Genomic DNA, 27,728 nt, shown 5'->3' with positions numbered 1-27,728 from the left:
GCCAGGATTCAGACAGCTGAGGTTTGAAGGCCGACCCCTCTTCTGATGGCACAGTGGGCTAACACACAACCCTATTGCCTAACAGACCAAATGTCAGGGTATCTAACTAGATCTAGGGAAAGCGGTGTGGTTTCTGGCTGGATGCTATCTCAGGCTGTGCCCATCCACCGAGTCCACACGACATTTGGGCAGGAAATGCAAAGTGCTGTAAGCAGCAAGTTCAAATAAAAGTCAGAAACTGGCCAAAAAAAAAAAAAAAAGAAGTAGTTTAATACTGTTATGAAAAAATGACAATACTTATCTGGATGAGAAAATACAGCCAAAATGCATGGAGTGAACTCTCCTGCCAGTCTGTCTGCCCCCTGGATTCCAATCACAGCTGCTTCTCTCCACAGGTGCACAACCCGAGAGCCAGGTCTCCCCCCAAGATGATGCACTTAGTGTGTGACACAACGGAAACTCACTTGGGATACGGTACACAATGGCTGGAGAAGTCAGAGAATATAGGTTGTGGTCTGTCCAGGTTCGGCCGCTGCCATCGGGCTCACGGACATCTCAACAGAACTGCAAGAGATTGAAGTTTATACCCAGATTAGAAAACCCCATTGTAAACAAGGGCCGCGGGCAGCACTTGTGGCCACGAAGGAACCAGGGATCTGGCTGACAGTCTTCCTCCTCATGGGGCTGGGGAATCTTGCTCCTCCTGGAGTAGGGGGAACCTTCTCCTCTAAAGATGGGCGATCTTGCTAACCTCCAGCGCCACCATTCAGCTCCCATTGCAGGGGAAGCGACAGGCACCACCCTGTGTAAATGAGGGTGAATAATATAAAGGCGGGGTAGAGAGCTGGGCATAAGGACGTGCCACTCTCATCAAGGGGCTGGGGCCAGGGCCGTTGCCGTTCACCATTCACTCTATGGCTAAGGTTTCTGCTCCGATCCAAGACTGGGCACAGCACAAAGGGGCAAAAATGTGAGAGCTTTAAAAGCCTGAATAATTGTCACTGTTGCCTCCCTTCTGTCGGGTGCGTGGCAGGAGGGGAGCAGCCTAGTGAACGCGCTCCGGAGAAGTGTTCCGTGTCCACGGGCGGCATGGAAAGCCGTGCTGATTCATTGTGACTGTTACGGGTGAATGGGGCCATGGAGGCTGAGCTTGTTCTACGAACTCCTGCACCACTGATCTCCCACCAATGCCAGCATGTACATCTGGCCAGGCCTGCAAAGTGACTGGCTGCAAAGGCATCATCCCACTGTATCCCAGAAGATCATGAGCCAGCAGCCGAGTCCACCCTAACAGTGATCAGAGCAGAAGTTCTGAGTGTCCCATCCCTACAGACTCGCTGGACATGTTATGCTCTATCTCTCCCTCTAGCCTGGGTGTGACAGCAGTTGCTAGAGTCAGTTGGGGCTTGGAAGGGGGCTAAGGATTTATTCCTAAAATGACAAACTACAGCTGTCAACACCACTTATCTTAATACATTTCCCACCCTCATTCAAACAAGTGTCATTCACGCTCTACCTTCCAGCGGTTCCCACACTCGTTGCATGCGACGAAGGTGGTCATGGGCTCGTCGGAGCTGCGGGTCTGCACCTGTGGGAAGGAGACAAGAAGGGAAATGGGAAGGAAAAGCCCCCACTTGGACCTTTCAAAGAGATTCATAATGGGCTTTCCATGGTAGTCCTCAAATATCCTCTGGGTTCATCAGTCAGAACCAGGGAGCAGACCCCTGAGAGTCACTATGTTGCTGACATGTACAAGGAACACTCTGGCTGTGTCTCCACCCCAGATGCTTCTCAGCCATGACCTCCCATTGCACTAGCCCCATCTGACAGCAGGGACAGTGGAAGCTGTCATGGAGGTAGGGCACTGGGATTGTCAGCATTGTGTTGGATAATTGCCAACAGCAGGCATAGACAGGATGGTGGTGAAAATGCCATTTTACACTACATCAGTGTGCCCACCGTTGCTACAGACAAGGCCTAAGGGCTTCCAGGTTTGAACTGTCAGTGCCCAGCACTAGCCTGGCTCGGTCACACCTGGGGCTGGGCTAGTCAAAGAGTGCATTTTCTTTCTAGTCATCACCATGGCAGCACTCTGCAGATGAGTCCCCAATGGTCTTTATGTGGCTGATAACTAGTGCCATGGGGGACGGTCCATCTATCTGTCACCATTTGCCATGACACCCGCGGAAACTGATTCGTGTTGAAGCAGCAGGGCCTCAAAGCAGCAAGGGCTTCTGTTTTAGTGGTTAAAACACCAGCCTAACGAAGTCCGTTCCGATAGCAGGTCGCGCTCTGTGTGCTGTAGCTAGGGTGACCAGACAGCATGTGTGAAAAATTGGGAGGGGGGTGGGGGGTAATAGGGGACAAAACCCCAAATATCGGGACTATCCCTACAAAATCGGGACATCTGGTCACCCTAGCTCGAGCTCACAGCTGATCCATTCCCATTCTGAAATCTGGAAAGAATATAGCTCACAGGATCCATGATATTCATGCTTTCGGTGTAGGTAAGTGCCTAAGGAAATTGTCTCTGCATCTCCCAAGTCTCCAGCCACAGGTTTAAGAGTAAAACATAAAAAAGCACTCAACCCATTCTCTTTTACAGGCTAGTCCTAACTTCGGCTTTACAGTCTGCCAGGCCCATATGCTGTCATTGCTGCCTGCAAACTACCAATCTGCTTTATATTTAAGCCTATAGGGGATCCTGGTATGTGACCGCGGCCTCTGAACAGGCTTGTCAGACACAGGAACTTTACTAAACTCTAGAAACCAGATTTTCAAAGCTTGCAGGTGATCCTGGGTGCCTCCTTGCATGTCAAATCACTGCAACTACCTGCATATCGCAGGTCACAGCACATGCTCAGGGATAATTAGGGTGCTCTGCATGTGCAGTGACCCAGCTGGCAGTCATGGTAACTACACACGCAAATTAAGTGAGCACATTTTGCAAATACCTTGTGGACCTAAACGACCCTGAAAAATCTGGCTCTTGTGGTTCTCCTGGTGAGCTGCAGGATTCGTGCCACCTAACAGTGCCCAATCCCATGATGTGCCAAGGACAGCTGGGGAGATGCTGAACATCAACTTCCACTAGTCTGACAGGAGATGGCTCAGAACCTGGCAGGAGGGTACCCTTTATAAGCGAAGGTGGTGGCTAACCTGAGTGTAAGTGCAGTTCTTCTTCTTGCACTTCCCACAGGTAAAGAGGTCGGTCTGGGTCCCTCCCGTCCTAGCTATCTGGTGCTCCCGGATCGCTTCCTTCGTCATGGCTTTCCTGATCTCCTTCAGCTCGTTACTGGCCATTTCCTTTAGGAAACAAACAAAGGCACATCAGCTCAACTTTCCCACCACACTGCTGACGGTCCCACTGAAGCAGAGGGAGAACACAGCCAGCAGGGCTGGATGGCTGAAGGGACAGATAATGGGCTATAGAGCCTCTCAACTATAGGTTACCAGTTCAAATCCAGCCCATGTCACCTATGGCCAATGGGAAGTGACTGGGATGCTCAGTCTAGCTTCCAGTAGACAAATGTCCCCACCACTAACTGGCCCCATTGTGTGGGATTCTCAGCTGAGAGGCCAAGTACAGAACTGCCCACTGAATTGTAGCAGTGCTTTCTCCAGCCAGCATTGAGACAATGCAGGGAAGGGTGTCCTGTAGTGCTCTGTGGATACGCAGGGGGCTTCAGTTTCCAGAGCTGTCCAGGACCAGTCTCTGGCTCCAAACTCCGTTGAGTACCTAAAAAGCCCCCCGACACATGGTTGATCCTGACATGCACATCACTGGCTGCTGCTGGTCTGAACCTTAACGGAGCTGCCATCTTGAGAGCAGACCAGCTACTACCTTGAAGTTAATCAACGGGACACGATCCCTTAAGGTAACACCTATGAAAGTTTCCTCTCCTCACCTCTGAGGTCATCACCGCGATCTGCTCCGGGGTGATTGCTCCACACAGCACATTCTTTCTCAGCTCAGGGTTTTTGGAGTCCTTCAGGTTGGAGATGCGGCTCCTCACGCGGTTTTTGTACTTCATGTCGGTGTTCTTGACATCTTGGTATATACGTACGAGGACAGTTAAGGAGCTACAAGGGAAATAATTAGCCCTGCCACCTCTGTTGCTCGGATCCAAGGATCGCAAAGCACTTTCCAAGTGTTAAGGAATTTCGCCTCAGTCTCCTGTGAGATAGGGGTGTCACTGCAGCCAGTGGACAGATGAGGACACAGGCACTGAAGGGTTAAAGTGACAGGCCCAGAGGCATACAGCAAGTCAGTAGCAGAGCTTTGAGTAGAAGCCGGAATCAGGCCTCCCAGGCCCACACATTGACCAGCAGGCCACATATACTTGCCAGGCCATGGTTTTATTGAATTTAACCGAACTCAAGCACTCATAAAGGCCGGGGATTAATACTGGGAGATGCTGGGCTCTTTCCCTGCCTGCACGGCAGGAGCTGTCAAATGTGTGCCAGGACCAGAGCTGAGCTGCCGCCATCCCCAGAAATAAATTGCAAAGGGGTTCCCCCAAAGCCAATTTAGGTCAGGGAGGAGAGGAGAGGTCCCAGTGCTGCAGCTAATTCCCTTCTAACGAATGACTCCTCCCCAGCGCTGGAATGGCAGCATGGTGGAATTAATCTCTGATTTCCACGATCCTCAAGTACCTCCACATGCTGTTGTTATCTACTAGAGCAGCTAGAAAGCTGTGCAACCCTACACTAATAGCATGTAACTAACACCCCCCCCACACACACACACTCTATCTTATCTGAAATTAGCAGGCTACCTGACATCAACTGCTATATCTTGCCTGGCCCCTGCCCCATGGCCTGGTGGCAATGAGTGCCATCAAGGAGGTAAGTGTGGGAAAGTTGCCAGGGACTGTCTGTTCCCCAGGAGGATGGGGCAATCGGAGTAGTACAAACAGGCAGCCATGCACAATCACACCAGTGAGAGGGTCAGTTCTGAGTCAACAACAAATCCATCCAGGGGCTTCCTCTTTAACCTGCAGCTCTGCTAATCCAGAACAACGCTGCGACCCCGCCCAGAGCCCAGGCTGCACAAACAACGCCATTCGCCCCTATTTTCCTGCTGGCCTGTTAACGTCACCCCCCCCCCCCCCCGGGGTGCTGCTCACGGAATCCTCAATGGCGCAAGGATATATTCTTCAATCTGGCCAGAGAGGTGCTCACAGTCAGCATCAATGGCAACGTAGTCATCTGCAAAAGAACAACCCACACAATTACTGATCGTTTTCGAACACCAAGAGAGTCCTAAGGGAGACCCTGGGGTATAGTGTCCTAAGGGGACCAATATCAAGCTCTCTGCCTATCTCGACTCACACACTGTCTCTGTCACTGGCAGTGCCTCGGCACCCTTGACACATTTTAAAATACAACGACAAAATTTGATGACCCCCAGCTGACTTGCCCTCTGGTGCTCCACTGGCTCCAACAGGGGTATCCAGAGAGAAGGCAATGATTGGCACCCAGGTGCAGTAACATGCATTGTTTGCCCGTAACCAACACAATACCGGGAACTTATAGCTTAGCCAAAGGTATATACGTAGGGCCTGATTCTGATCTCACATTGATGTAACCTGGAGATAACTCCACTCCAATCCATGGAGTTACACAGCAGTAAAGCTGGTGTAATCAGAATCAGGCCTTCACTTTACTTATTCTTGGCCAAATGTCCAGCAACCTCCCTCCGCCCACACCCTTATCTCCCCCCACTTCCTACTCACTCTAATTGGAGCAAAGAGCTGGTGAAATCCAGTAAACAACCTTTATTGTATAAGGAACAGCCTGAGTGATGTAATGATTGTGTGTTTGGAGCCTGGACATGGCAAATGACTGATGAGCAGGAAGGGGATGGACAGCCACAGGCTGGGATTCCTTAAAGCAGACAAGGGATGGGGTGAGGTGACGATACAATGAAATTCTTGCCATTAACACTCTCTGACATGTCAGACATACAGAAGCGATTTGAACAAAGCTTTGTGACTTGTGCATTTCTCCATCTGTCATTTACACTCTATCATTCCAAGTTCATGCAGAGCCTCAGCATGCAGCCAGGCCCGCATTTTCAAAGGTGACCTCCCCTTTTGGACAGCCCAAGTATTAGGGGCCCGACTTGGGACACTCAGGGACTGCTTTTCCAAGGGGCCGAGCAGCCACAGCTCCCATTGGCTTCAACCCGGGCAGCACAGGTGTAACTGAGGGACAAACTTCACCCCAAGCTATTAGTGACATACGACCTTCCAGGGGATCCGTTCTAATAGCTAGGTTCCCTAAGAGTCCAGCCCTAGCTGCAGAACACAATGGGCAGCAGTGTGGTTACTAGCATATCCAGCCCATTGCATTCCAGCTCCACTTTCTCCCAGTGGGGAAATGAGGATGTCAGCTGAGTTTCAAAGCTATCAGACAAGACCGGGCGATGGGGAGTGAACCCAATGCCTATGGGACTCCCCTGGCTTGAGGTCACCCCAACTAGATACCCAGCGGAATACTCCCAACAGGAGTGTCAGGTAGAAGTTGGCCACCCCCACTCTCATCCCTTCTACGGCACAGAGAGGTCGATCCTCAGATCTCCTGGGTGAAATAAGCTTTATCCAAGGGATTAAGGGCTACAGTCCTCTTGTTTGTGGGCCTGGAACTCCTTCCTACTGCAGCACTGACCTCTACTCACAGACGGTTCTGACACTCACTAGGAATGCATGGCAAAGGGGCCCCTGCAGGAGTTTGTAGCCAGCCCAGTGGAGCCCATTGCCATAGGCGAGGCTCCTGGTTACTTACTGTCGGTCTGCAGAGCAGAAGTCAGCATTTCTCTGCATTTGTTACGGACAGCGTCACAGGTGATGGGCACCGGCGGAAAGGTGGTGATTTTGGGCGTGGTCGGAGTCTTCGGCGGGTCCTGCCTTTTGTTGGAGCTAAAAGAGAAACTTCACCTGTCAGAATGATTCAGTTCATGTCACTGAGAGCAGCACGGGGCTCAACGACAATGTGGTCAAGTATCCTGTTCATTATGATGACGTAAAACCAATCAGGAAAAAGCAGAGCAAAGACCTTGGCCAATAGCCCACCCCCCAAATTCACACTGATGACAATATGCCAACCAATAAGGCTATCCCTGGATATGAACACAGAGCTCCTAGGAGCTGGGGTGGCTCTGCACACATATGGATGCTGACAAGTCCTTATAACCTATCAATGAAGCCTAATACTATAGATGGAGAGATTCCAGAAGACTGGAAAAGGGCAAATCTAGTGCCCACCTATAAAAAGGGAAATAAGGACAATCCGGGGAATTACAGACCAGTCAGCTTAACTTGTGTACCTGGAAAGATAAGGGAGCAAGTAATTAAGCAATCAAGTTGCAAACATCTAGAAAATAATAAGGTGATAAACAGTCAGCATGGATTTGCCAAAAACGAATTGTGTCAAACCAACCTGATAGTTTTCTTTGACAGGGTAACAAGCCTTGTGGATAGGGAGGAAGTGGTAGACATGGTATATCTTGACTTTAGTAAGGCTTTTGATACTGTCTCGCATGACCTTCTCATAAACAAACTAGGGAAATGCAACCTAGATGGAGCGACTATAAGGTGGGTACAAAACTGGTTGGAAAACTTTTCCCAGAGAGTAGTTATCCGTGGTTCACAGTCATGCTGGCAGGGCATAACGACTGGGGTCCCGCAGGGATCGGTTGTGGGTCTGGTTCTGTTCGAAATCTTCATCAATGATTTAGATAATGGCATAGAGAGTTCACTTGTAAAGTCTGCGGACGATACCAAGCTGGGAGGGGTTGCAAGTTCTTTGGAGGATAGGATTAAAATTCAAAATGATCTGGACAAACTGGAGAAATGGTCTGAAGCAAATAGGATGAAATTCAATAAGGACAAATGCAAAGTACACCACTTAGGAAGGAATAATCAGTAGCACACATACAAAATGGGAAATGACTGCCTAGGAAGGAGTACTGCGGAAAGGGATCTGGGAGTCATAGTGGACCACAAGCTAAATATGAGTCAACAGTGTAACACTGTTGCAAAAAAAAGTGTGCATCATTCTGGGATGTATTAGCAGGAGTGTTGTAAGCAAGACAAGAAAAGTAATTCTTCCGCTCCACTCTGTGCTGATTAGGCCTCAACTAGAGTATTGTGTCCAGTTCTGGGTGCCACATTTCAGGAAAGATGTGGAGAAAGTCCAGAGAAGAGCAACAAAAATGATTAAAGATCTAGAAAACATGACCTAAGAGGGAAGATTGAAAAAATTGGGTTTGTTTAGTCTGGAGAAGAGAAGACTGAGAGGAGACATGATAACAGTTTTCAAGTACATAAAAGGTTGTTACAAGGAAGAGGGAGAAAAATTGTTTTTCTTAAGCTCTGAGGATAAGATAAGAAGCAATAGGCTTAAATTGCAGCAAGGGAAGTTTAGGCTGGACATCAGGAGAAACTTCCTAACTGTCAGGGTGGTTAAGCACTGGAATAAATTGCCTAGGGAGGCTGTGGAATCTCCATCATTGGGAATTTTTAAAAGCACGTTGGACAAACACCTGTCAGGGATGGTCTAGATAATACTTAGTCCTGCCATGAGTGCAGGGGACTGGACTAGATGACCTCTCGAGGTCCCTTCCAGTTCTATGATTCTATGATATTGTCTATGCAAACTGATTTACTCCACTGAACAAAAAGAAAATGGTCATATCCTTGCAGGTCAACGAGAAGGGCTATTACACAGATATTGGACACTGCCAATGCCCCATGCTTGGGTTTTGACTTTCTGTTACCTGCCAACATGAAGCCTAGGGTGTTTGGCGCTGGTATTTTGGTACACAGCCATACAAGAATCCACAACTCCAAGTAAGAGCTCCCTGGAACGTGGAACCTCCTGGAATGACATGCCGAGACCCATAGAAGAGCTCCGTGGAGCTCGAAAGCTTTTCTCTCTCACCAACAGAAGTTGGTCCAATAAAAGAGATTACCGTGCCTGCCTTGTCCTTACATTGAACAATCAGCACTGGAGCATTCAGTGAATCCACTTTGCAAAAAGACTGCCTTACAGAGATGGTGCTCTGTATGGGGCATTTCCGGGCTGGTGCAGAACTATCCCAGGTCACCCCTCTATCAGCAGAACAAGGAGGTGACTTGGAGCTTCCCCTAACACAGCTTGACCCAAGAATACTGCCACAGAACCTAGAGTTTCCCATTTAAAATCTCCTAACAGGCCCAATGAGAAGGGCTATTACACAGCTATTGGACACTGCCAATACTCCATGCTTGGGTTTCGACTTTCTGTTACCTGCCAACATGGGGCCTGGGGAGTTTGGCACTGGTATTTTGGCACACAGCCATATGGGAATTCTCAACTCCAAGTAAGAGCTCTCTGGATCGTGGAACCTCCTGGAATGACATGCCGAGACCCAAGGAAGAACCTTACTCAAGCAAAAATCCCAGTCACGTCAATGCCAGTTAGCGACGATGGGATCCTCAGGGATTGCCCAACTCATTTCACAGATGCCCGCTTTATGGGGAGTTTAAAATTAATTGTGCTCAGGAGTGAATTCTGTTAGAACTGGGCTGGAGTGAGAGGGCCTGGGCTAGGATTGTGGGAGTAGGGTCAATTTTATTCCTGGAGTGTTTGTGTATTTTGTTTCCTTGGTGTAACAAAGAAAAGAAAAAAAGAGACGTTTTTATCTGAAGCACTATACGCACCACACAATGCATTGCAAGGCACTTCAGCGAGCAATTAGAATATCCAGTCAAATAAAGGAGTTTGTTCAAATAAACACTGTGTGCTCCTCTGCACATTCTTAAAATGCAACAAGATCAAGGATGGTCCATTCCACACAATGAACTCCCACCTTATGTGAAATGCTAGGGTCAGGCATGTCTAGCCATTCTAGTGAGCTGGTCCATCATGACCCAGTACTTTATCGTTCTATGCATCACTTCCCCCAAATTATGCCCTTTTTTACCCCTTCAAAATGCAATAAATGTAAACATCACCCCTTCTGCTCCCCCTGTGAATCTGGTATTTGTTGAATGAGTCAGGTGATCGCAGTCCAGTTCCTAAGTGACCACATCAGAAACTGCTCCTCTAACTAGCACCCTGGGAGGTAGATTCATCAGAGAGCCCCAGAAGCAAATGGGCCATGGAGACTCATGTCCCCAGAGGCAGTTCCTCTAGCTCAAGATTGAGGCACATTGGCAGGGTAACAAGGAGAAGTTTGCTCAGCTACTGACTGCACTGCAGATTCTCCAGAGATAAAGATCTCTAATCTCCAGGGCTGGCAGGCCCACACCTTTCACCGGGGCTATGGTCTCATGGCCAAAAACACTGTATCGAAAACAAGGCTCTCGGCTGAGCTAAGTGCCTGAAATTCAGTCTTCTAGAGCGAAATGCAGGCCAGAGGGGAAGATCAGATCAAGGCCCTTCACCCCATGTCTGCACTGTGGTGGGGCTGTCTATGGGACCTCTTGAGGGAAGGGGTGCAGCAGGGCTGCTACGCCCCCTGGACACGGCAAAGGGAGGCCAGCACGAAGGACTATTAGGAAGTAGACCAGGAAAGAAGTAACGGGATCCATAACTATGCGGACCCAGTCACCAAAAAAACCCCATACAGGAGAGCAGTCCTTCCGCGTTGTAATCTCACTTCCTGCTTAGAGGTAGAGGGGTCTGAATTCTATGTCTCCAGCCCCCTACTCAGTTCCCTGCTACCCCGGCTTTAAATGGAAAAAGGTGAATTCCACCCACAATTAGCGTGACTTGATTTCTGAGCGTTGGTAATGGTGTGCTGTTTAGCAAATTCCCGACTGGTGAGGGGGTTTTCAGTGAAGATTATTAGAATCCAGCTGAAGATGTTCCCTGTTTATGACACCCTAGGAAGCCTGGCCCTGACCGAGAGTACTACCTAAAGGTAGGATAAAGGCAGAGAACCCCCTCTCTGTCCCATGGCACAGTTTCTCTCAGCACAGATTGTAACCTCTTTGGTTTCTATGTAAAGCCTCATCTCTTCAACACAGCAACTCCTACCACCAAAACAGTTCAAAGGAGTCCCATGGGGAGGGAGGGATAGCTCAGTGGTTTGAGCATTGGCCTGCTAAACTCAGGGTTGTGAGTTCAATCCTTGAGGGGGCCATTTAGGGATTGGGGGCAAAAATTGGGATTGGCCCTGCTTTGAGCAGAGGGTTGGACTAGATGACCTCCTGAGGTCCCTTCTAACCCTGATATTCTATGACACTATGATTTGAGTTGAAATATAGCTGTAAAACCTGTAGAAAAGGTCAGCAGTTAACGAGAAGTAGAGGGTGAGAGACGTGGGCTTTGTCTGTACTGCAGTATTAAGTGACAATCACAATGGGTCTTGCAACCAGAACTCCCCCACTCTGAACCTTTCCTTAGAGCACACTGGTTAGGAGAGACACATCAAGGCTTCTAACTTGGAGTCATTCAAGGCCCAAATTTCCAGAGGTGTTGGGAGCATGGACAACAGCTGTGAATTAACACGCTAATTGAGTAACTGCACCTGTAATGGTGAATCAGGGTCATTCTCATGGGCAGGCACAGCCAGTCATTTGCATGCACAATTGCACACAGGTTTTCTAAAGTCAGGCCCCATAGCATTCACAGGTTTTATTTACAGATGCACTTACAGCTGCTTGGACATCCCTGGAGACTGGTGGAGCAGGTACAGCCCAGACAGGGACCGTGCAAGGTTCTCTAGCCACGTAGCTTAACCCTGCGGTGGGAAGGCCCACTACTAGGGCTGAAAGGGCAGATGAGTGTCCATGCCCTCTCAGGCTTAGCCCTCACCAACTGAGCTGCTAAGAGCGAGTGTAACGTGGACAAACCACCACTAGGAAACAGCCTGGAAACACCTACTCACTCCCTCTAGGCCACTTAACAAGAAGGGAATATTTTCAGCTCCTCCTGACCTAGGCTGAACTTCAGCTAGTGACCTGGAGCTGAAAGCCTCTGTATCACACGCTCAGCCTTGCAAGGTATTTGGTTCCCTGCGTATACAGACAGGTTCTCTGTCCTGTTCTCTTCTCTTTGCACATTCAGGCAACACCAAGGGAGCAGAAACCATAGGCCTGCTGCTGAGGTTTCCCCCAGCACTGGGGAGCCCCAGCAGACTTCCCTTTCCACAGCCCCCTTGGCAGAGGACATGTCAGCAGCAGAGAGGGGGAATGGCTAAAGCCCATGCACTCCAGCTAGCCTCCGCTGATATCTGATCCCTAGGGAAAACATCCAGCTGTTTAACCTATTTGGGGGCAGGGGCACAGAATCAAGGGGTCTATAACCAGCTCCCCACCAGTGGGGGAGCCACAGAGAACCCGACCCGTTTTCTGTCCATTCTATGGAAAAGGGAGAGAATGACTCCTTTAGAGTTGACATTTATAGCCACAGAAACAGACACCACTCTACTGTTCTTGGTCTGTTGGTTTACTCGCAAGGCGATGAAGCTGCCCTAGAACCTTGTGCGTTTATCTTCTAATCGTAAAGCTGCTGCTGTAGGACAATGGGACTTGGACAGCTCAAGGCATTGACCCTGGAATAGTTCAGCAGGGCTAGCTCCAACCCAGCCTAGCATATCAGTGCCCAAAAATCTTAAACTGTCATGAGAGGAGGAAGTGGTTTGACGCTAGTTCTGGACGTACCCTACCCCAAATGGCACCCTGCAGGCTCAGACAGTAACGTAGCCAAGGATGAAATGGGAAGGGAAGCTGAACTACCTGCTCAGGCCTACTGGTGTTCCCTGCAGGGCAATGTTATAAGGGTTAGGGTACAGTGATGCAGAGGGAGCTTGGACCCTGGCGCTTGTGGAGGGGTTGAACTAAAGCCTTTAGGTCCAGGTCCTCAAAGGCTTTTAGGCACCTAACTCCCTTTGAGCTCTTTCAATGGGATCTGGGCAGGTAACTGGTTTAGGCATATTTGCCAAATCCACTAGGGGTTCATCTGCATCTTCAGGTGTCTAAACATCTCTGTAGTAATTGAATGTGCAAAGGGGGCCTGCAGGGCCCATTTTTGCAAAAAAGTAAGTCTTAGGGCCAGATTTACAATGGCCCAAATAGTCACTGAGATGTACAATAGTTTAAAAGCACAAGTGAATTTGTGTGTGCATTTTTCTGAAAATGTAGACTAAAAAACTAGTGACATAAAGCTGAGTATATACAGTGTCACTTGCAAGAGATGCTGCAAATGGTGGCTTGCAAGGAAACAGCTGCTGTTTTGAAGGGAGCAAGTTCCATCGTTTACTGCAGTACATATGAATCTATGCCTCTCTGTACAGACTACCCATACATGGCTGAATGTATATTTCCATGGATCACATGGGGCTCTAAGGGGTCCTGGCAAAAAAGAAAGCACAGTGCTGCCAGAGATGATGACATTCTATATGCAACCTATTAAAAATACTGTAGTAACAGTCCACAATACTACACCATCCAGAGTGCTTTGAATCATAACAATACAGAACTGCAGGATATAATTTTATAAGGGATACCATATACTAGTGTATCACGTAAATATCTCACCTACCAGAACAAGCTCCACCTCCACATTGGATACAGCTCTACTGATGTTAGTTCCCCAAGACATTGCCAAAGAAACTCCCCATCTGCACCGCAGAAATCGAGAAAAGTTATGGGCCAAGAGGTATCCCAAATTTCTTCTCTGACACAAGGGTAAAGGCTCAGCCAAAATCTGTCAGACTATATGGCTGAAGTATGTACATTTCAACACTGGCTGGCCTCTCTCTACAGCTTTGATAGCAGCCTCATCAAACCAGCCTAGTAGTGCACTCATCGCCCATAGATCAGCCATACTGTCTGACTAATTTAGTCTCAGCCTGTCCTTCACAAGGGGCAATTCTTGGCCAATAAGCTCTCTGAGTTTGTCAGGGCACATTGGGAGTCTCTTTCATTACCATCAGAGGAACATATGCTCTTCTCTCTGTAATGAGACAGCATGATGTACAGGACTGGCTACGGGCTAGGAGCTAAATATCTCTAACCCCTAACTTCTGCCTCAGTTTCCCCCCTGTAAAAGGAAGAGGGTACTTCTACCTGACAGGGGTGTTGGAGGTTTAATGTCTGCACCACACTTTGAAATGAAAAAGAAGTACCAGCTGCACAGTGTCTCCTAAAGCCTTAGTGGCGGAGGACAAAGCGTTCAGTGGGACAGATGGGAAATCCATTGGTCCTTGGTTGCTGAAAAAGCAGGTAGCACCATATTTCTACCTCCATAACCACAACTGGTGTGTTATTTGGGCTGCAACAACTCCAGGCCGCTTCCTCCAAACTGCGAGTGTCCTCACAGACTGGGTTTGTTTTACTCACACAATTCTCACCCTACTCACTCTCCCAGGGGCTCTGGGGACAGCTGAGGAACTCTGGGCAACGTGCTGGGAAAAGCCCCTTACTTTAGGCTCACAAGCATTTCCTGAGGAAAGTCTATCAGAGGCTAAGCCAGAGGTTTCTCTGAGATGTTATTTCCTGACTCTAGTATACCATCAGCCTAACACAAACACACTTTCCCCTTTGCCAACACAAATGAACTAAGATTCACCAGATTCCTATATGGCTGGCAAGTATCATTCTCCATTTACAGATTGAGAAATGGGGGTAAGAACTGAAGACGCTTGCCCAAGGGCACAGAAGGATCCAGTGTCAGAAGCAGGATTTAGATGGCGGGTGGTCCTGGGTCCCAATCCTGTGCTCACACCACTCCTCTCCCAGCTTACAAAAGCACGCCTTTCACTGAAAATACACGAAGCTCTGCCACCTCCATCCCAGAGAAATCCTTGCCTTTGCACAGTGCAAAGGGAAAATTTCAGCTGGGAGATTCCAGATTAATGTTATTTGTAGAATTAGTACCTAGGAACACCAGTCATGGACCAGGACCTCATTGTGCTAGGCACTGGACAAACACAGAACAAGAGACAGTCCCTGCTCCAATTTTACACTGCATTGCAGCTGGGTTTATGGCCTCAAAATCAGAGGGATCCATTGTTATTAAAAACATTGCAATGCACATGCCAGATCATGATCTTTTGGAACATTTAATTCAAGTTTATACACAAGTGGAGGAGGATATATATGTAGCAAGTTAAACTGCTGTAGCTCAGCCATGATGTCAGTAACTTTTACTGTACCAGCCCTGCACAAAGTTGCAGGGGTTTGAAAATAACTAAGCTGCATCAGCAGTCACGTGACAGTTCTGAAACAAAAAGGAGACACGGTAAAGAGGCTAGGGACTGACTGACTGGTACACACTTTAATGAGCATGGGAAAACTCGCAAACCAGAGAGACAAATACAGACCAAAGAGAGTTACCAATAAACAGAAACTAGAATATGGCTATTAGCCAAGATGGTCAGGGATGGAACCCCATGTTCCGGGTGTCCCTAAACTTCTTACTACCAGAAGTTAGGACCAGGCAACAGGGGGTGGATTACTTGAAATTGCCTTGTTCTATTCATTCCTTCTGAAGCATCTGGCACAAGCCACTGTCGGAAGACAGGATCCTGGGCTAGACGGACCCTTGGTCTGACCCAGTGTGGCCATTCTTACATTCTTAATATTAATCCTTAAGAAACTGACTAATCCACAGGTGTTTTACACCTTATGAAATGGCCAGGTTCCTGGAGTCTGTGCGGGATTTTTGGGAGTGCTCTGGCTAAAAGGAAAGATCAGTCTCTTGCTTCTGGGAGGCACAGCTGGGACTCTGGTGAAGCTGGTCCCACCCCAGAACCTCCCTGTCCTCCATCTGAGCCCCACTTCCCCTTGCTGACTGTTCTAACTACACTTTTCAGATGGGGAACAGGCTGGGGAGCACCCACGCCATGAAGAGGGGCGAGCCAGCAGCAGACCAGCTAGACGCATGGGCATGGCAGGCGGGTGGACTTCTTCCACCGCTTGTGGAGGGGAGATCATTGTGCAGGGAATGGGGGCGGGGGGGGGTGAAGCTCCTGCTAGGAGCATCTGTGAATACTTGGCTCCCATGCATCAGCTTAGAATGCTAAGGCTGAGCATAGTCACAGCCCTTCTAAAGGACTCCAAGGGTTTACAACAAGCAAAGGGAAAAAAAATATAAAAATGCAACACAAACAAAATCAAACCCAAAGGAATGTTTTATTAACAGAGAAAGAAACCAGCATGAAACAGAAGGAAATGGAAACGTGAAGGTAAAACAAATCATGTATAACAGAAAGCAAAAAAAACTCACTAAAGCCACTGTCTTTTGTAGATGTTTATTCTTCCATTACAGTTGTAGTTTCTCTTTATTATGGAGCACAGATCTACAGGCAGCCTGTCACCTTTGCTGGATAGGCTGAACTCCTGGCAGGTCTGACCAGAATGAGGCATCTGAGCAGACCAATTGCACAGCCCAACAGACACATTAAAGATCAAATGTTAACACAGAAAACCCCAAGTGATGGAACAACATGTACAACAGCATCATCTTGGGCTAAAGGGAAGCGTTACCTTTGGTCTCTCGAGTCACCGCTCTCCTTTGAGGAGGATGCCGACAAGGAAGAATTCCTCCTCTTCTCCTCACTTTTGTCCTCTGAAGCATCTGCACCCAGTGAGAAGAGGGAAAAACAAACACTTTAGACACTACAGAGGGTTCAGGGTTGATCTTCACACCACAATCCTGACTACACTAGGCAGAGCACAAAGGACGGTTAAGAGCCTGGATATTTGGTCGGAGGTAAGTGACTAGCTCCAGAAGAGCAGCATGGAGGAATAGGTCTATACAGCCCTAACTACTCTGTAATGCACCCGTGGTAATCCTTCTACTTGCCTTTGAGTGGCAAGGAGTCAGGCAACTGGCAAACGTACCACAAACCTTTCCCTAGCTAGCCAGTGTGAAAGGACCCGTCCTTCATTCCCTGAGGAGATTAGCTTCTTCATGAGGGAAGACCTATCCCAGCCAAAGTTTCTTTTCTAGTGAGGCCCCTGCCGCTAAATACAGACAATAAAATTTTCAAAAATCACTTTTGAAAATGGGACTTAAACCCAATCCAATTTTCAAAAGTGACTATGAGGGCCAGCCCCTCTCTCAAGGTAGGTGTTTGGAAGGCCAGGGATACACTTCTTAAAAGAATAAATTGTATTTCTTTTCCAGGTAGTTCGGTGCTGTTGGAAGGTGATGGCTTCACAGTCCTGGAGACAGAAGTTCTGGTTAAACGCAGAACATATACAGGCCAGGAACAGGCACTGAAGACTTCCCTTTATGGTCCCACCATTAAATATCCACCCTGATGTAGAAGGACCAGCCCCAGCAGCAAGTGGGAGGAAAAGATAGTCCAGTCTCCAACACCCGTTTTGTCTTTGGCTTCTTTGCCAAGTTATTTGTAGGAGGTTTCTTTGAGATGCAGACTGGAACTAGCAGTTCATTTCACATACACTTTGAACAGCCCCTGATGGTATTAAATATGGAAGATATTTGTTTCTACTGACTCAAACAGACTTGTTAGTTTTGATGAAAGGACATTCTACCCTGAGCTTCACCACACACAGGTACTGTCATATGGCTCAGAAGCATGCTTTATGCTAAAAACAATTACATCAGTTACCAATGACACAAATAACCCACTCAAGACATATCCTCTCTTCTGATTTGAAATTAAAAGGGCTTAGGACTTCATGTTCTGTAGTCAGAAAAAAAAAAAAAAAAAAAACAATTCCGTGGCTCCAGAAGCCTGATAAAGTGTCTTTATTAGTACTCAGGTGGAGTATTTCCATTTATTCTTGGAAATTCCACAGGAAAGGTTGCTTATAAAACACTTATTTCCAGGGTGGTCTAGAGGAATGAACAAAGAAGTGTGAGACAAACTCCTGAGCTCTAACCCCCGCGTGCTTATGACTCACTAAGCTGACAAGTTGACTGACTTTTAGAAAAAATGAGGATCATGCTAATTAGCTATTCTGAGAGGGGGTTGAATGGGTTAATGCTTTTGAGCAAGCAAAAGGCAAAATACCATCTTCAAAGAGCTTTATGAACATTTGCTCATTAAGCATTACAATATTCCATTCCGGGAAGTATAGTCAAGCAATAAGATTTTAAATAAGACCTCTTGATCCAACCCATCGCAACTGGAAATGCTTTCTAGCAGGTTTCTTACGATGTTACACTAGTTGGCTTTTTATCGGTTGTGCTAGTTTATTGATATTTTAATATTACATTTAGGTAAATTGCAGCACCTCAGTCAGCAAATGGAGAACTTTATAAATAAGATCAGAGTATTACTATCATTGTCACGCTAACTATTGTTATTTCAAACCTCGCAAGCCTGGGCAAGTACCCATTAAATACATGCAGTCCTGGCCCTTAATTCCACTTCTTCTGCAGGGACCATTTTCTTTTAAAATAGGAACTCAATGTTATTAAATGGAATTCACTGAAACCCTCCAGATGAGGAGTCTAATTTTAAGGTTCTAAGTTCTGTGGCCTGCTAGAATTTCCTATTTCTACTGATGCAGACAGAAGCTTGAAGGAGTAACGCAGCCTACAGGATAGCAAAGCAGCTAGAGCTGGCTATTTGGTAAACTGAATTCAACAAACCCTGCTTATTTTCTTACCGAGAAGCTTTTTCCAGGACTTGATAAGTGATTTGGAAAGCGATATCACTTCATCGTCAGTGCTCTGCTTCCTCAGCGCATTCACCGACATCCCAATCCGGGTGGACTGCAAACCAACATTCAAGAAGTGAACCACTCAAGAACTGACTACTTAGCCAATGGCGCTAAAATTAGAGAAAAACAGGTCTCCACCACAAGACACAGCAGCATTGACCAAGGTGTACAAATCCCTGGAGACAGGGCCAGCTGCTTGATGCTTCTACAGAAGAGCAGCTACCAACAAGCTGGCTTCTTCGGTGAGTCCTGAATATCTGGCTTACATAGCATATGGCTCTCTCTTGGTGGACTCCATCTCCCATGACACCTTTTCCCCTTCCTAACCACCTAGAAGCAGTACATATGTTACTCAAAACTGAACATGATTTGAAAGAAAATCCCTCAGAGAGTCCTAGAAATCTAAAAACAGGGCCAAAATTATAAACAGATGCATAGCTGTAATGCACAATACTTCAAGCCTTTAAACCACAACCATTCTTCGAACAGGATTTTCTTTTAAAAGGACGTTCAGCACCTTAATTGTAACCGAAGCCCGTAAGGAATGTTTTGAAGTTTCAGCATATTACTAAAGCCCTTAACTTTTATTAACTATTTAACCTAGTTCTAAAAACCAGACTGGAGTTACCCCCCGGCCCGAGAGTTTTCCCTAGAATCTCATCCCGATGGAACATGCCCCCCAACTTTTATGGACTCCATCAGCTTCATGAGTTTGGTGGGCCCTAGGTTGTGCTTCCCCTCAAGCTCTGCTTCAGTCCCTGTCCCCCCACTTAAAACACACCTTGATGCTCTCGTTTGTTAGTAGTTTTACAAAAGCTTTTTAAAAAATATGGTTGCTCCTGGCCACACATTTGCTGCTTCCCCAATCTGTTTTCTCTTTCTTTAATCCGATCCCTCCATTGGTTTTGTGCAGCGTGGCCTTTTCACTTCATGTTTACAAATGGAATTTTTAATTTCTTCCGATTACGGTGATGAATAGTACCCCAAGCCCCTCTGTTGGTGAGGCTTTATAAATATAACATTGCATAGAGTTGTTTGATGTTTTTGGGGAGAGGGGACAAATGGCAGGGGAGACTGGCTTAATCTCATTCCAAAAAATCAGCATTTATTCCACCTCCATCTAGATTTTAGTTTTCCTTGCCTTAGTTGCATGATTTACCTGCAAGAGGTCCAGAGTTATAGGCATACTTTTCAATTCCTTCAGCAAATCCATCGCACCATCCTGTGAAAGAAGGGGGGAGGGGAGGAAATCTACTAGTTACTAAAAAAAAAAGTTATTATGGGCCACTTCTACCATATCACCGAAGGAAGAACAGCTACTTAAACTCAGCCTACACAGGCCAATGAAGCAATAATTGTTCCTAGAGCATGAGGGAGCCAACCAACCAATCTTGGGACTGATATTTGAGATGACACTAGAAACAATCCCCATTATATTCCTGAACTAACAGTATATAATGAGGCCTTAGCTAAGGTACAGGAACCAAGCAAAACAGAGAAGCATTGTTATGTACAGGACTGGCTCTAGGATTTTTGCCGCCCCAAGCAAAAAAATTTTTGGCCGCCCCCGCTTTTTTTTCCATTCCCCACCCCCCACCCTGCACCAACTCCGCTCCTTCCCAATCCCTTCCCCACCCCATTGCTTCCTGCGGCTCCCCCCCACCCGCAACCCCTCACCCTAGCTCACTTCCACTCCACCTGCTCCCCCCTCCCTCTCAGGTGAGGGAGAGGCAGTGTGTTCAGGGGAGCAAGCGGAGCAGAGGTAAGCGAGGGTTCAGGAGAGCACAGGAAGTAACCGGGGGTTAAGAGGAACCGCTGCCTGCCCCAGCTCACCTCCGCCTCCCCCGAGCGCACCGCCCCTCGGCTTCTCCTCCCTCGCCCCCAGGCTTGCCGCGCAAACAACTGTTTCGCACGCAGCAAGCCAGGGAGGGAGGGGGGAGAAGCGGAGCGGCGGTCGCGCTCAGGGGAGCAGGCGGAGGCGAGCTAGGGCGGCAGGGGCACACTGCTAGGGGCGGCATGGCCGGCGCCAGAATGCCTCCCTAGAAACGTGCCACCCCAAGCACCTGCTTGTTTTGCTGGTGCCTAGAACTGGCCCTGGTTATGTAACAGATCTGTCCTGGCACACAGCACAATTCTATTATGCTGCTACTTACACAGTTTACTATTATCCTTATCCAGATGGTTTAATTAGAACTCCTAAGCAATGAACCTCAGACAAAAACTGCCATCTAAAAAACTACCCTCCCACGACATTTTTCCTTTAGGAATAATCCTGTTAGCAAATCACCATTTTAGGCAACCTGCTTGATGATGCGGATACCTTTGCCAAGGTATTGCATCAGAGGCTCTTAGAGCACTTCACAGGCAGCCCTGGGGGTAGTGATTATTGTGCCTATGGTAGGAGAGAGCTGCTGGCATTGCGTCCCTGGAAGGATTTGTGGCTAGAAGGAAAACTTGCTTTGCAAAAGTACTCAGGATGTCCACCCACTGCCGTTTAGGAAAGCTTTGACCACTGAATCAAAATTGATAAGAAGCAAGGAAGTTAGGAAGCAGGTCACCTGGAACATGGTATGTAAAATGTTCATTCATCAGCTTCATTGTCCAGAAAATTCAGCTGCTGCATGGCTCTAACTACACCATGTGCACATTTTAAAATGTCAGGTACAATTGCAAACTCTATGGACAGATGTTAGCAAAGCCTCACTTCCGCAGTACTCTCCGTGAAAACTACAGCCTGGAATCTGTCAGCCTCCATTCAGACTGCAGTTTCTTCCCCTCCTCTCCTAACAGACAAGGCCTTCTAGTGTTCACATTTAACAGCTCATTTAAAATACTAACCACTCCAGGCCCATTTGGAACACAAAACCTACAGAGACTATAATTGCAATGGTGTGAAGCAGCCTGAACTGACAAGACATTTCAGCTTCAGATCCCTCCCCCTCCATGCAGAAAGGCTGTTTCCGATTCAGCTCAGAAAGAGATCCAGCTGCCAGCATCATCCTGCAGGACAGAGGCTGAGAGAGCTAAATCAAAGTGAAGTTGAAGGTTTCAATATGCACACACACAGGCAATTCACTCCCTCAGGAGCCTTACAGCAACTTACCCAGAATGAATGACTTGCCCAATTTCTTCCTGACATTCTGAGATCAAGAGTCAAATAAATCCAGCCTTTACGGTGCACATAATGGCCCAATTCCTGTTCCCGTCAAAGGAAGTTTTGCCACTTACTTCAATGAAAGCAGGATTGGGACCACTGTGTGTTAAAGTTAACTTCCTCATTTGACAAGGTGGGGCCAGAGTGGGGCACAAGCACTCAAAATGAGGATCCAGTGGCGAAGGACTATGACTGCAGTAACCAAAGGTTTGGATGCTGGTTCATGAGTTGTAAATTGCACATGGTTTAGTAGCCAAAAATCACAGGATATAGTGACCCACCTGTTAAACTACCAACTGGACAGTCCATTACCTTACACTCCAATGCCAACTAGGTCAAATCACTGCTTCTCCTTGCTCATCACTGACACTTGGAAGCCAATTCAACAATAATGATTCTTTCATGCTTCCTGTTCTGAAGAACACCCCACCACTTTGAGGCTGAGGACCTCTTCAGTGATGTGATTTTAGGGGAAAGCAGAGATTGTCATTTTATCTTCACAGTGAAGGGACAGAAGAGAATTAGGGAGGAAGAGTACCGGGGAGCAGGCCTGCATGGCAGAGAAAGCGTATTGGGGGGCAGTCCAGGGGAAGAAGATTGGAGAAATAGCTATTGTATAAAGGGAAGGTTAAGAGGAGATATGGATCCACCTCTGAGGAAGGAAGTTGGGGACTGAAGTGGGAGAACTAGGGCAATCACAGAAGTTGGGGAGAACTGCTAGGTGAGGAGGAAGCAAGAAAGGGTCAGTCCCCAGGAAGGAGATGCAGAAGGAGCTGGGAGGAGAAAGGAAATGAAGGAATTCCCTCATGTCAGCTGTGAAGACTGATTATGAGTTCTCCCACCAAAGCTTTCTAGGTTGGGAGGCAAATGGAATCCACAAGTAGGTAGGAGACAGCAGAAAGCTTCCTATCATACTAGGAGACGATGGGAGTGCTTCCCCTGTCTCTGGCCATTTGAGAGGAAGAAAGGAGCTCTTCACACCTCTGGCTACAGAGAGATGATGGGAGCTTCCTCCTTATCTCACTACTGCAGCGGAATAGGATAGGGAAGCAAGGGAAGGTGATGGTGCTCCCCTTCTGAGGCAAGGCAGTGATGACCGAGTGATAGGAAATAATGGAGACCTCAGAGGGCTGAGGGAGCTGCAAGGTCTACCCTTCCTTGTACTGCAGGGGGCTGAGAGGAAGTGATGGTGGCTGCAGCTATACTGATGGGAGGGGGCTGCAGGAGTCAGCGAAGTTGCAATGGGAAGGTACAAGGAAGCTGAGGGGAGGATTTGGGAACAGCAAGAGGGGCTCCCCCAGACTCATCATGCTTTCCTGCGGACGTCTGATGGTAAACGATAAGGCCACCAAAAGGCAAAGGAGGGTTCCATGTGCTTTTCAGCAGGGCACTGGTGAGGGGACTATAGGGACAGAAAGGCACAGATGAGGGCCCACCATGCATTTCTGCAAGGAAAGCACCAAGGAGGGGGGCTAACAGGGCTGGAGCAGAAAGCAACAGGTGGCTCGCCTACCACAATGTTGTAGATGGCTAACCCAGAATTACAATGCTTTGCTGCAAAATGGTTGATAGGTAGGGCCCTACCAAATTCATAGTCCATTTTAGTCAATGTCACAGTCATAGGATTTTAAAAATCGTAAATTTCATGATTTCAGCTATTTAAATCTGAAATTTCAAGGTGCTGTAATTGTAGGGTTCCTACCCAAAAAGGAGTTGGGGGGGGGGTTTGCAGTACTTCTGCGCTGCTGTAGGAGGCAGGCTGCCTTCAGAGTTGGGCAGCTGGAGAGTGGTGGCTGCTGGCTGGGGGCCCAGATTTGAAGACAGAACCATCTCCTGCAGGTTAAGGGTGGCATGGTATGGTATTGCCACCCTTACTTCTGCACTTCTGTCTGCAGAGCTGGGCCTCAGTCAGCACCACCACGCTCCAGCCACCCAGCTCCAAAGGCAGTGCAGAAGTAAAGGTGGCAATACTGTGATCCCCTCCTAAAATAACCTTGCAACCCCCCTGCAACTCCCTTTTGGGTCAGGACTCCCAATTTGAGAAACCCTGATCTCTCCCTTGAAATCTGTATAGCATAGGGTAAAAGCGCACAAAAGACCAGATTTCAGGGGGGGAGACCAGATTTTATGGTCCAGGACATGTTTTTCATGACCGTGAATTTGGTAGGGCCCTACTGATAGGGAACATGAGGGCACTGGAGCTAGATCCACTTGACAGTAGGTGAAGGGGTGCTATGGGCACACACATAGTGAAGGACAGCAGAAGATAGAGGGCTGTATGGGACAATGCACTGGGGGCAGCAGCAGGCTTTGGGGGGCTGTGTTGGGGAATACTAGATGTTCTGGGGAGATACCGGGGGACGCAGTGGTGGGGACATAACTGAGAACAAAGGAAGGGGTGTGGCAAACACTCCACGAAGGCAGCAGGGAGAGGGGACCTCAGGGCTCAGAAGGGGACAGAGGGACACCCCAGGATAGGGCTGTAGGGAGAGGGGCATGGGGGAGGGAAAGGGGGTCGCACACACCAGGTCGTGAGAGGGATGGAGGCACACTCAGGAGAGAAGGGGATAACCAGGGACATTGCAGGGGCATCCCTGAGTACACATACTGAGGGGAGACACACAATTGGAGATGGGGGAGGCCACAGACTGGGAGGGGGCACCCCAGGGGACATGACTGGAGTGCTAGTGGGGCTCTCTTCAGGGAGGGGGCAACCCGGTGGCAGGGAGCTGAGGAAGGAAGAGGGGTGCTCGGGGGGAGACACCCCAGGAGCTGAGGAGGGAAGAGGGGCATGCCAAGGGGGGCACCCCAGGGAGAAGAGGGGGCACAGATGGTGCTGGGGGGCAGGGCACTCCGGATAGACCCAGGGGGCGGGCACAGGGAGTTGAGGAGGGAAGAGGGGCACGCAGGGGGAGACACCCCAGGAGCTGAGGAGGGAAGAGGAGTGCACCAAGGGGGGCACCCCAGGGAGAAGAAGGGGCACAGATGGTGCTGGGGGGTGGGGCACTCCGGGGGGCGGACACAGGGAGCTGAGGAGGAGAGAGGGGCGCTCGGGGGGACACCTCGGGAGCTGAGGAGGGGAGAGGGGCGCTCGGGGGGGACACCCCAGGGAGAAGGGGGGCACAGACGGCGCTGGGGGGCTGGGCACTCCGGGGGGCGGGCGCAGGGAGCTGAGGAGGGGAGAGGGGCGCTCGGGGGGACACCTCGGGAGCTGAGGAGGGGAGAGGGGCGCTCGAGGGGGCACCCCAGGGAGAAGGGGGGCACAGACGGCGCTAGGGGGCGGGGCACTCCGGGGGGCGGGCGCAGGAGCTGAGGAGGGGAGAGGGGCGCTCGGGGGGACACCTCGGGAGCTGAGGAGGGGAGAGGGGCGCTCGGGGGGGACACCCCAGGGAGAAGGGGGGCACAGACGGCACTAGGGGGCGGGGCACTCCGGGGGGCGGGCGCAGGGAGCTGAGGAGGGGAGAGGGGCGCTCGGGGGGGACACCCCGGGAGCTGAGGAAGGGAGAGGGGCGCTCCAAGGGGGCACCCCAGGGAGAAGGGGGGCACAGACGGCGCTAGGGGGCGGGGCACTCCGGGGGGCGGGCGCAGGGAGCTGAGGAAGGGAGAGGGGCGCTCGGGGGGGCACCCCAGGGAGAAGGGGGGCACAGACGGCGCTAGGGGGCGGGGCACTCCGGGGGGCGGGCGCAGGGAGCTGAGGAGGGGAGAGGGGCGCTCGGGGGGGACACCCCGGGAGCTGAGGAGGGGAGAGGGGCGCTCCAAGGGGGCACCCCAGGGAGAAGGGGGGCACAGACGGCGCTAGGGGGCGGGGCACTCCGGGGGGCGGGCGCAGGAGCTGAGGAGGGGAGAGGGGCGCTCGGGGGGGCACCCCAGGGAGAAGGGGGGCACAGACGGCGCTGGGGGGCGGGGCACTCCGGGGGGCGGGCGCAGGAGCTGAGGAGGGGAGAGGGGCGCTCGGGGGGGGCACCCCAGGGAGAAGGGGGGCACAGACGGCGCTGGGGGGCGGGGCACTCCGGGGGGCGGGCGCAGGGAGGGGAGAGGGGCGCTCGGGGGGGACACCCCGGGAGCTGAGGAGGGGAGAGGGGCGCTCCAAGGGGCACGCCAGGCGCCTGGGGGGCGGGGTGGGGCGCTCCGGGGCGGGAGCTGGGGGGCACCCCTGGGTCTCCCCGCCCACCGGACTCACCGCGCTTTTCTTGGACACCATCTTGTCCAGCCGCTTGGCGATGCGCACGATCTCGTCCTCCCCGCCCATGGCTCCGCTCCCCGCAGCCGGGGGACGCGGCGGGGCCGAAGCGGGGGGGCGGCCGATGCACTCAGCCACCCCAGTGTCCGCAGTCCGCCCAACCCGCCAGCCCTGCGGAGCGCGGGGCACGCCGGGACTCGTAGTTCTTTCGCGCAGCCTCCCGCGGCGGGGCGACGCGCTGGGACTACAGCCCGGCAGAGGGCGGTGCGGCGGCACGCTCCCCCGCCCCCTCCGCGGGGCATTGTGGGATTTGTAGTCCACGTTGGCCCTTGTCCCCGTGCGCTTCTGGCGAGGCGAGGACTACAAGCCCCAGCAGTCACCGCAGAGCCAGGCTGAGAACGGACCGGCATGGGTGGCTGGGGCTACAGCTGTTTTCGGGGGGGGGGGGGGCAGTTTGGAGGTGGGAGGGAGTGCAGGGGGAGGGGGCCTGAGTGATGGGGGAGGGGAGGAAAAAAGGGGGAGAGGGAGGGAACAAACGAGAGAACAGGGCAGAAGGAAGAAGGCTCAAGAGAGAAAATCAAATGGGAGTGGAAAAGGAAGGGAAAGACAGGAGGAGGGGAAACAAAGGGAAGGCGGTAAACTGAGCCGGAGGCCCGGCCTCTACTACAGGCGTAGGTCGCCGTAAGCTGCCGCGGGAGGGTCTTCACTTAAATTCGTCTCCTGCTGGCGTGAGTGCCTCTCTGCGCCGACGTAGTAACACCGCCTCCCCGATTGGCGCGGCCTCCCGGGCCGTGCAGTTAGGTCCATGCAGTGTCAGAGGAGGCGCTGCATTGCTTACGCCAGCCATTGCGGGCCTCCAGGAGCCCGTCCCACAGTGCCGCACGCCCCCGGGACGACCGATACGCGCGCTCCTGGTGGGGATGCGTGCCGCCGACACACCGAGCCAGCTGTGCACCCACACGAGCGATTTAATAACTGCGGTGGCTGCATGCCAGCTAGGGTGACCAGATGTCCCGACTATCAGGATAAAGTATTATCCCTGACAGGTGTTTGTCTAACCCGCTCTTAAAAATCTCCAATGACAGAGATTCCACAGCCTCCAGTCCTTAATTTAGCAAGTTTTTTCTAGCGTCCAGCCTAAATCTCCCTTGCTGCATTTTAAACCCATTATTTCTTCTCCTGACCTCAGTGAATAAGGAGAACAATCTATCACTCTCCTCTTTATAATAACCTTTTACATCTTTGAAAACGGTTATCATGTCCCCCCTCAGTCCCCTCTTCTCTGGACTAAACAAACCCAATATTTCCAATCTTTCCCCACAGGTCATGTTTTCTAGATCTTTAATCATTTTTATTGCTTTCCTCTGGGTTTTCTCCAGTTTGTCCACATCTTTTGCAACATGTGGTGCCAAGAACTGGACATTGTACTCCACTTGAGGCCTCATCAATGCTGAGTAGAATGGAAGAATTACTTCTTATGTCTTGCTTACAGCACTTTCTGCTAATATGGCCCAGAATGATGTTTGCTTCTTTTTTTTTTTTTGCAACCATATAATTTAGATTTCAGAGTAACAGCCGTGTTAGTCTGTATTTGCAAAAAGAAAAGGAGTACTTGTGGCACCTTAGAGACTAACCAATTTATTTGAGCATGAGCTTTCGTGAGCTATTATTTAGATTGACTCATATTAGGTTTGTGATCCTCTATAACCCTGAGTGTAGACAGGGGCACTTCTCAGGCCTTGCTTGTATTCAGAAA

The 27,728-nt window shown here is 50.0% G+C and overlaps 1 protein-coding gene across 2 annotated transcripts; it reads right to left on the bottom strand.

The window, feature by feature from the left end:
- Positions 1-247: 247 nt before the first annotated feature.
- TCEA2 (transcription elongation factor A2) lies at positions 248-26,212 on the bottom strand. Of its 2 annotated transcripts, none has more exons than XM_073308993.1 (10): positions 25,973-26,209; positions 19,798-19,860; positions 18,585-18,690; positions 16,485-16,575; positions 6,790-6,923; positions 5,155-5,211; positions 3,909-4,063; positions 3,160-3,306; positions 1,517-1,588; positions 248-564 (listed from the first exon to the last, which is right to left on the bottom strand). In XM_073308993.1, exons 1-10 carry the CDS (start codon positions 26,039-26,041, stop codon positions 556-558), a joined length of 903 nt encoding a protein of 300 aa, XP_073165094.1. In that variant the 5' UTR covers positions 26,042-26,209; the 3' UTR covers positions 248-555. The 2 variants fall into 2 exon arrangements, with proteins under 2 accessions (XP_073165094.1, XP_073165093.1); XM_073308992.2 differs by lacking the exon at positions 248-564 and adding an exon at positions 590-802 and having other exon boundaries at positions 25,973-26,212.
- Between the last annotated feature and the right edge of the window lie 1,516 nt (positions 26,213-27,728).

Source organism: Lepidochelys kempii, chromosome 13 (genome assembly GCF_965140285.1).
Source record: "Lepidochelys kempii isolate rLepKem1 chromosome 13, rLepKem1.hap1, whole genome shotgun sequence".
Lineage (NCBI taxonomy): Eukaryota > Metazoa > Chordata > Testudines > Cheloniidae > Lepidochelys > Lepidochelys kempii.
This window is presented reverse-complemented; position numbering and strand designations above follow the sequence as displayed.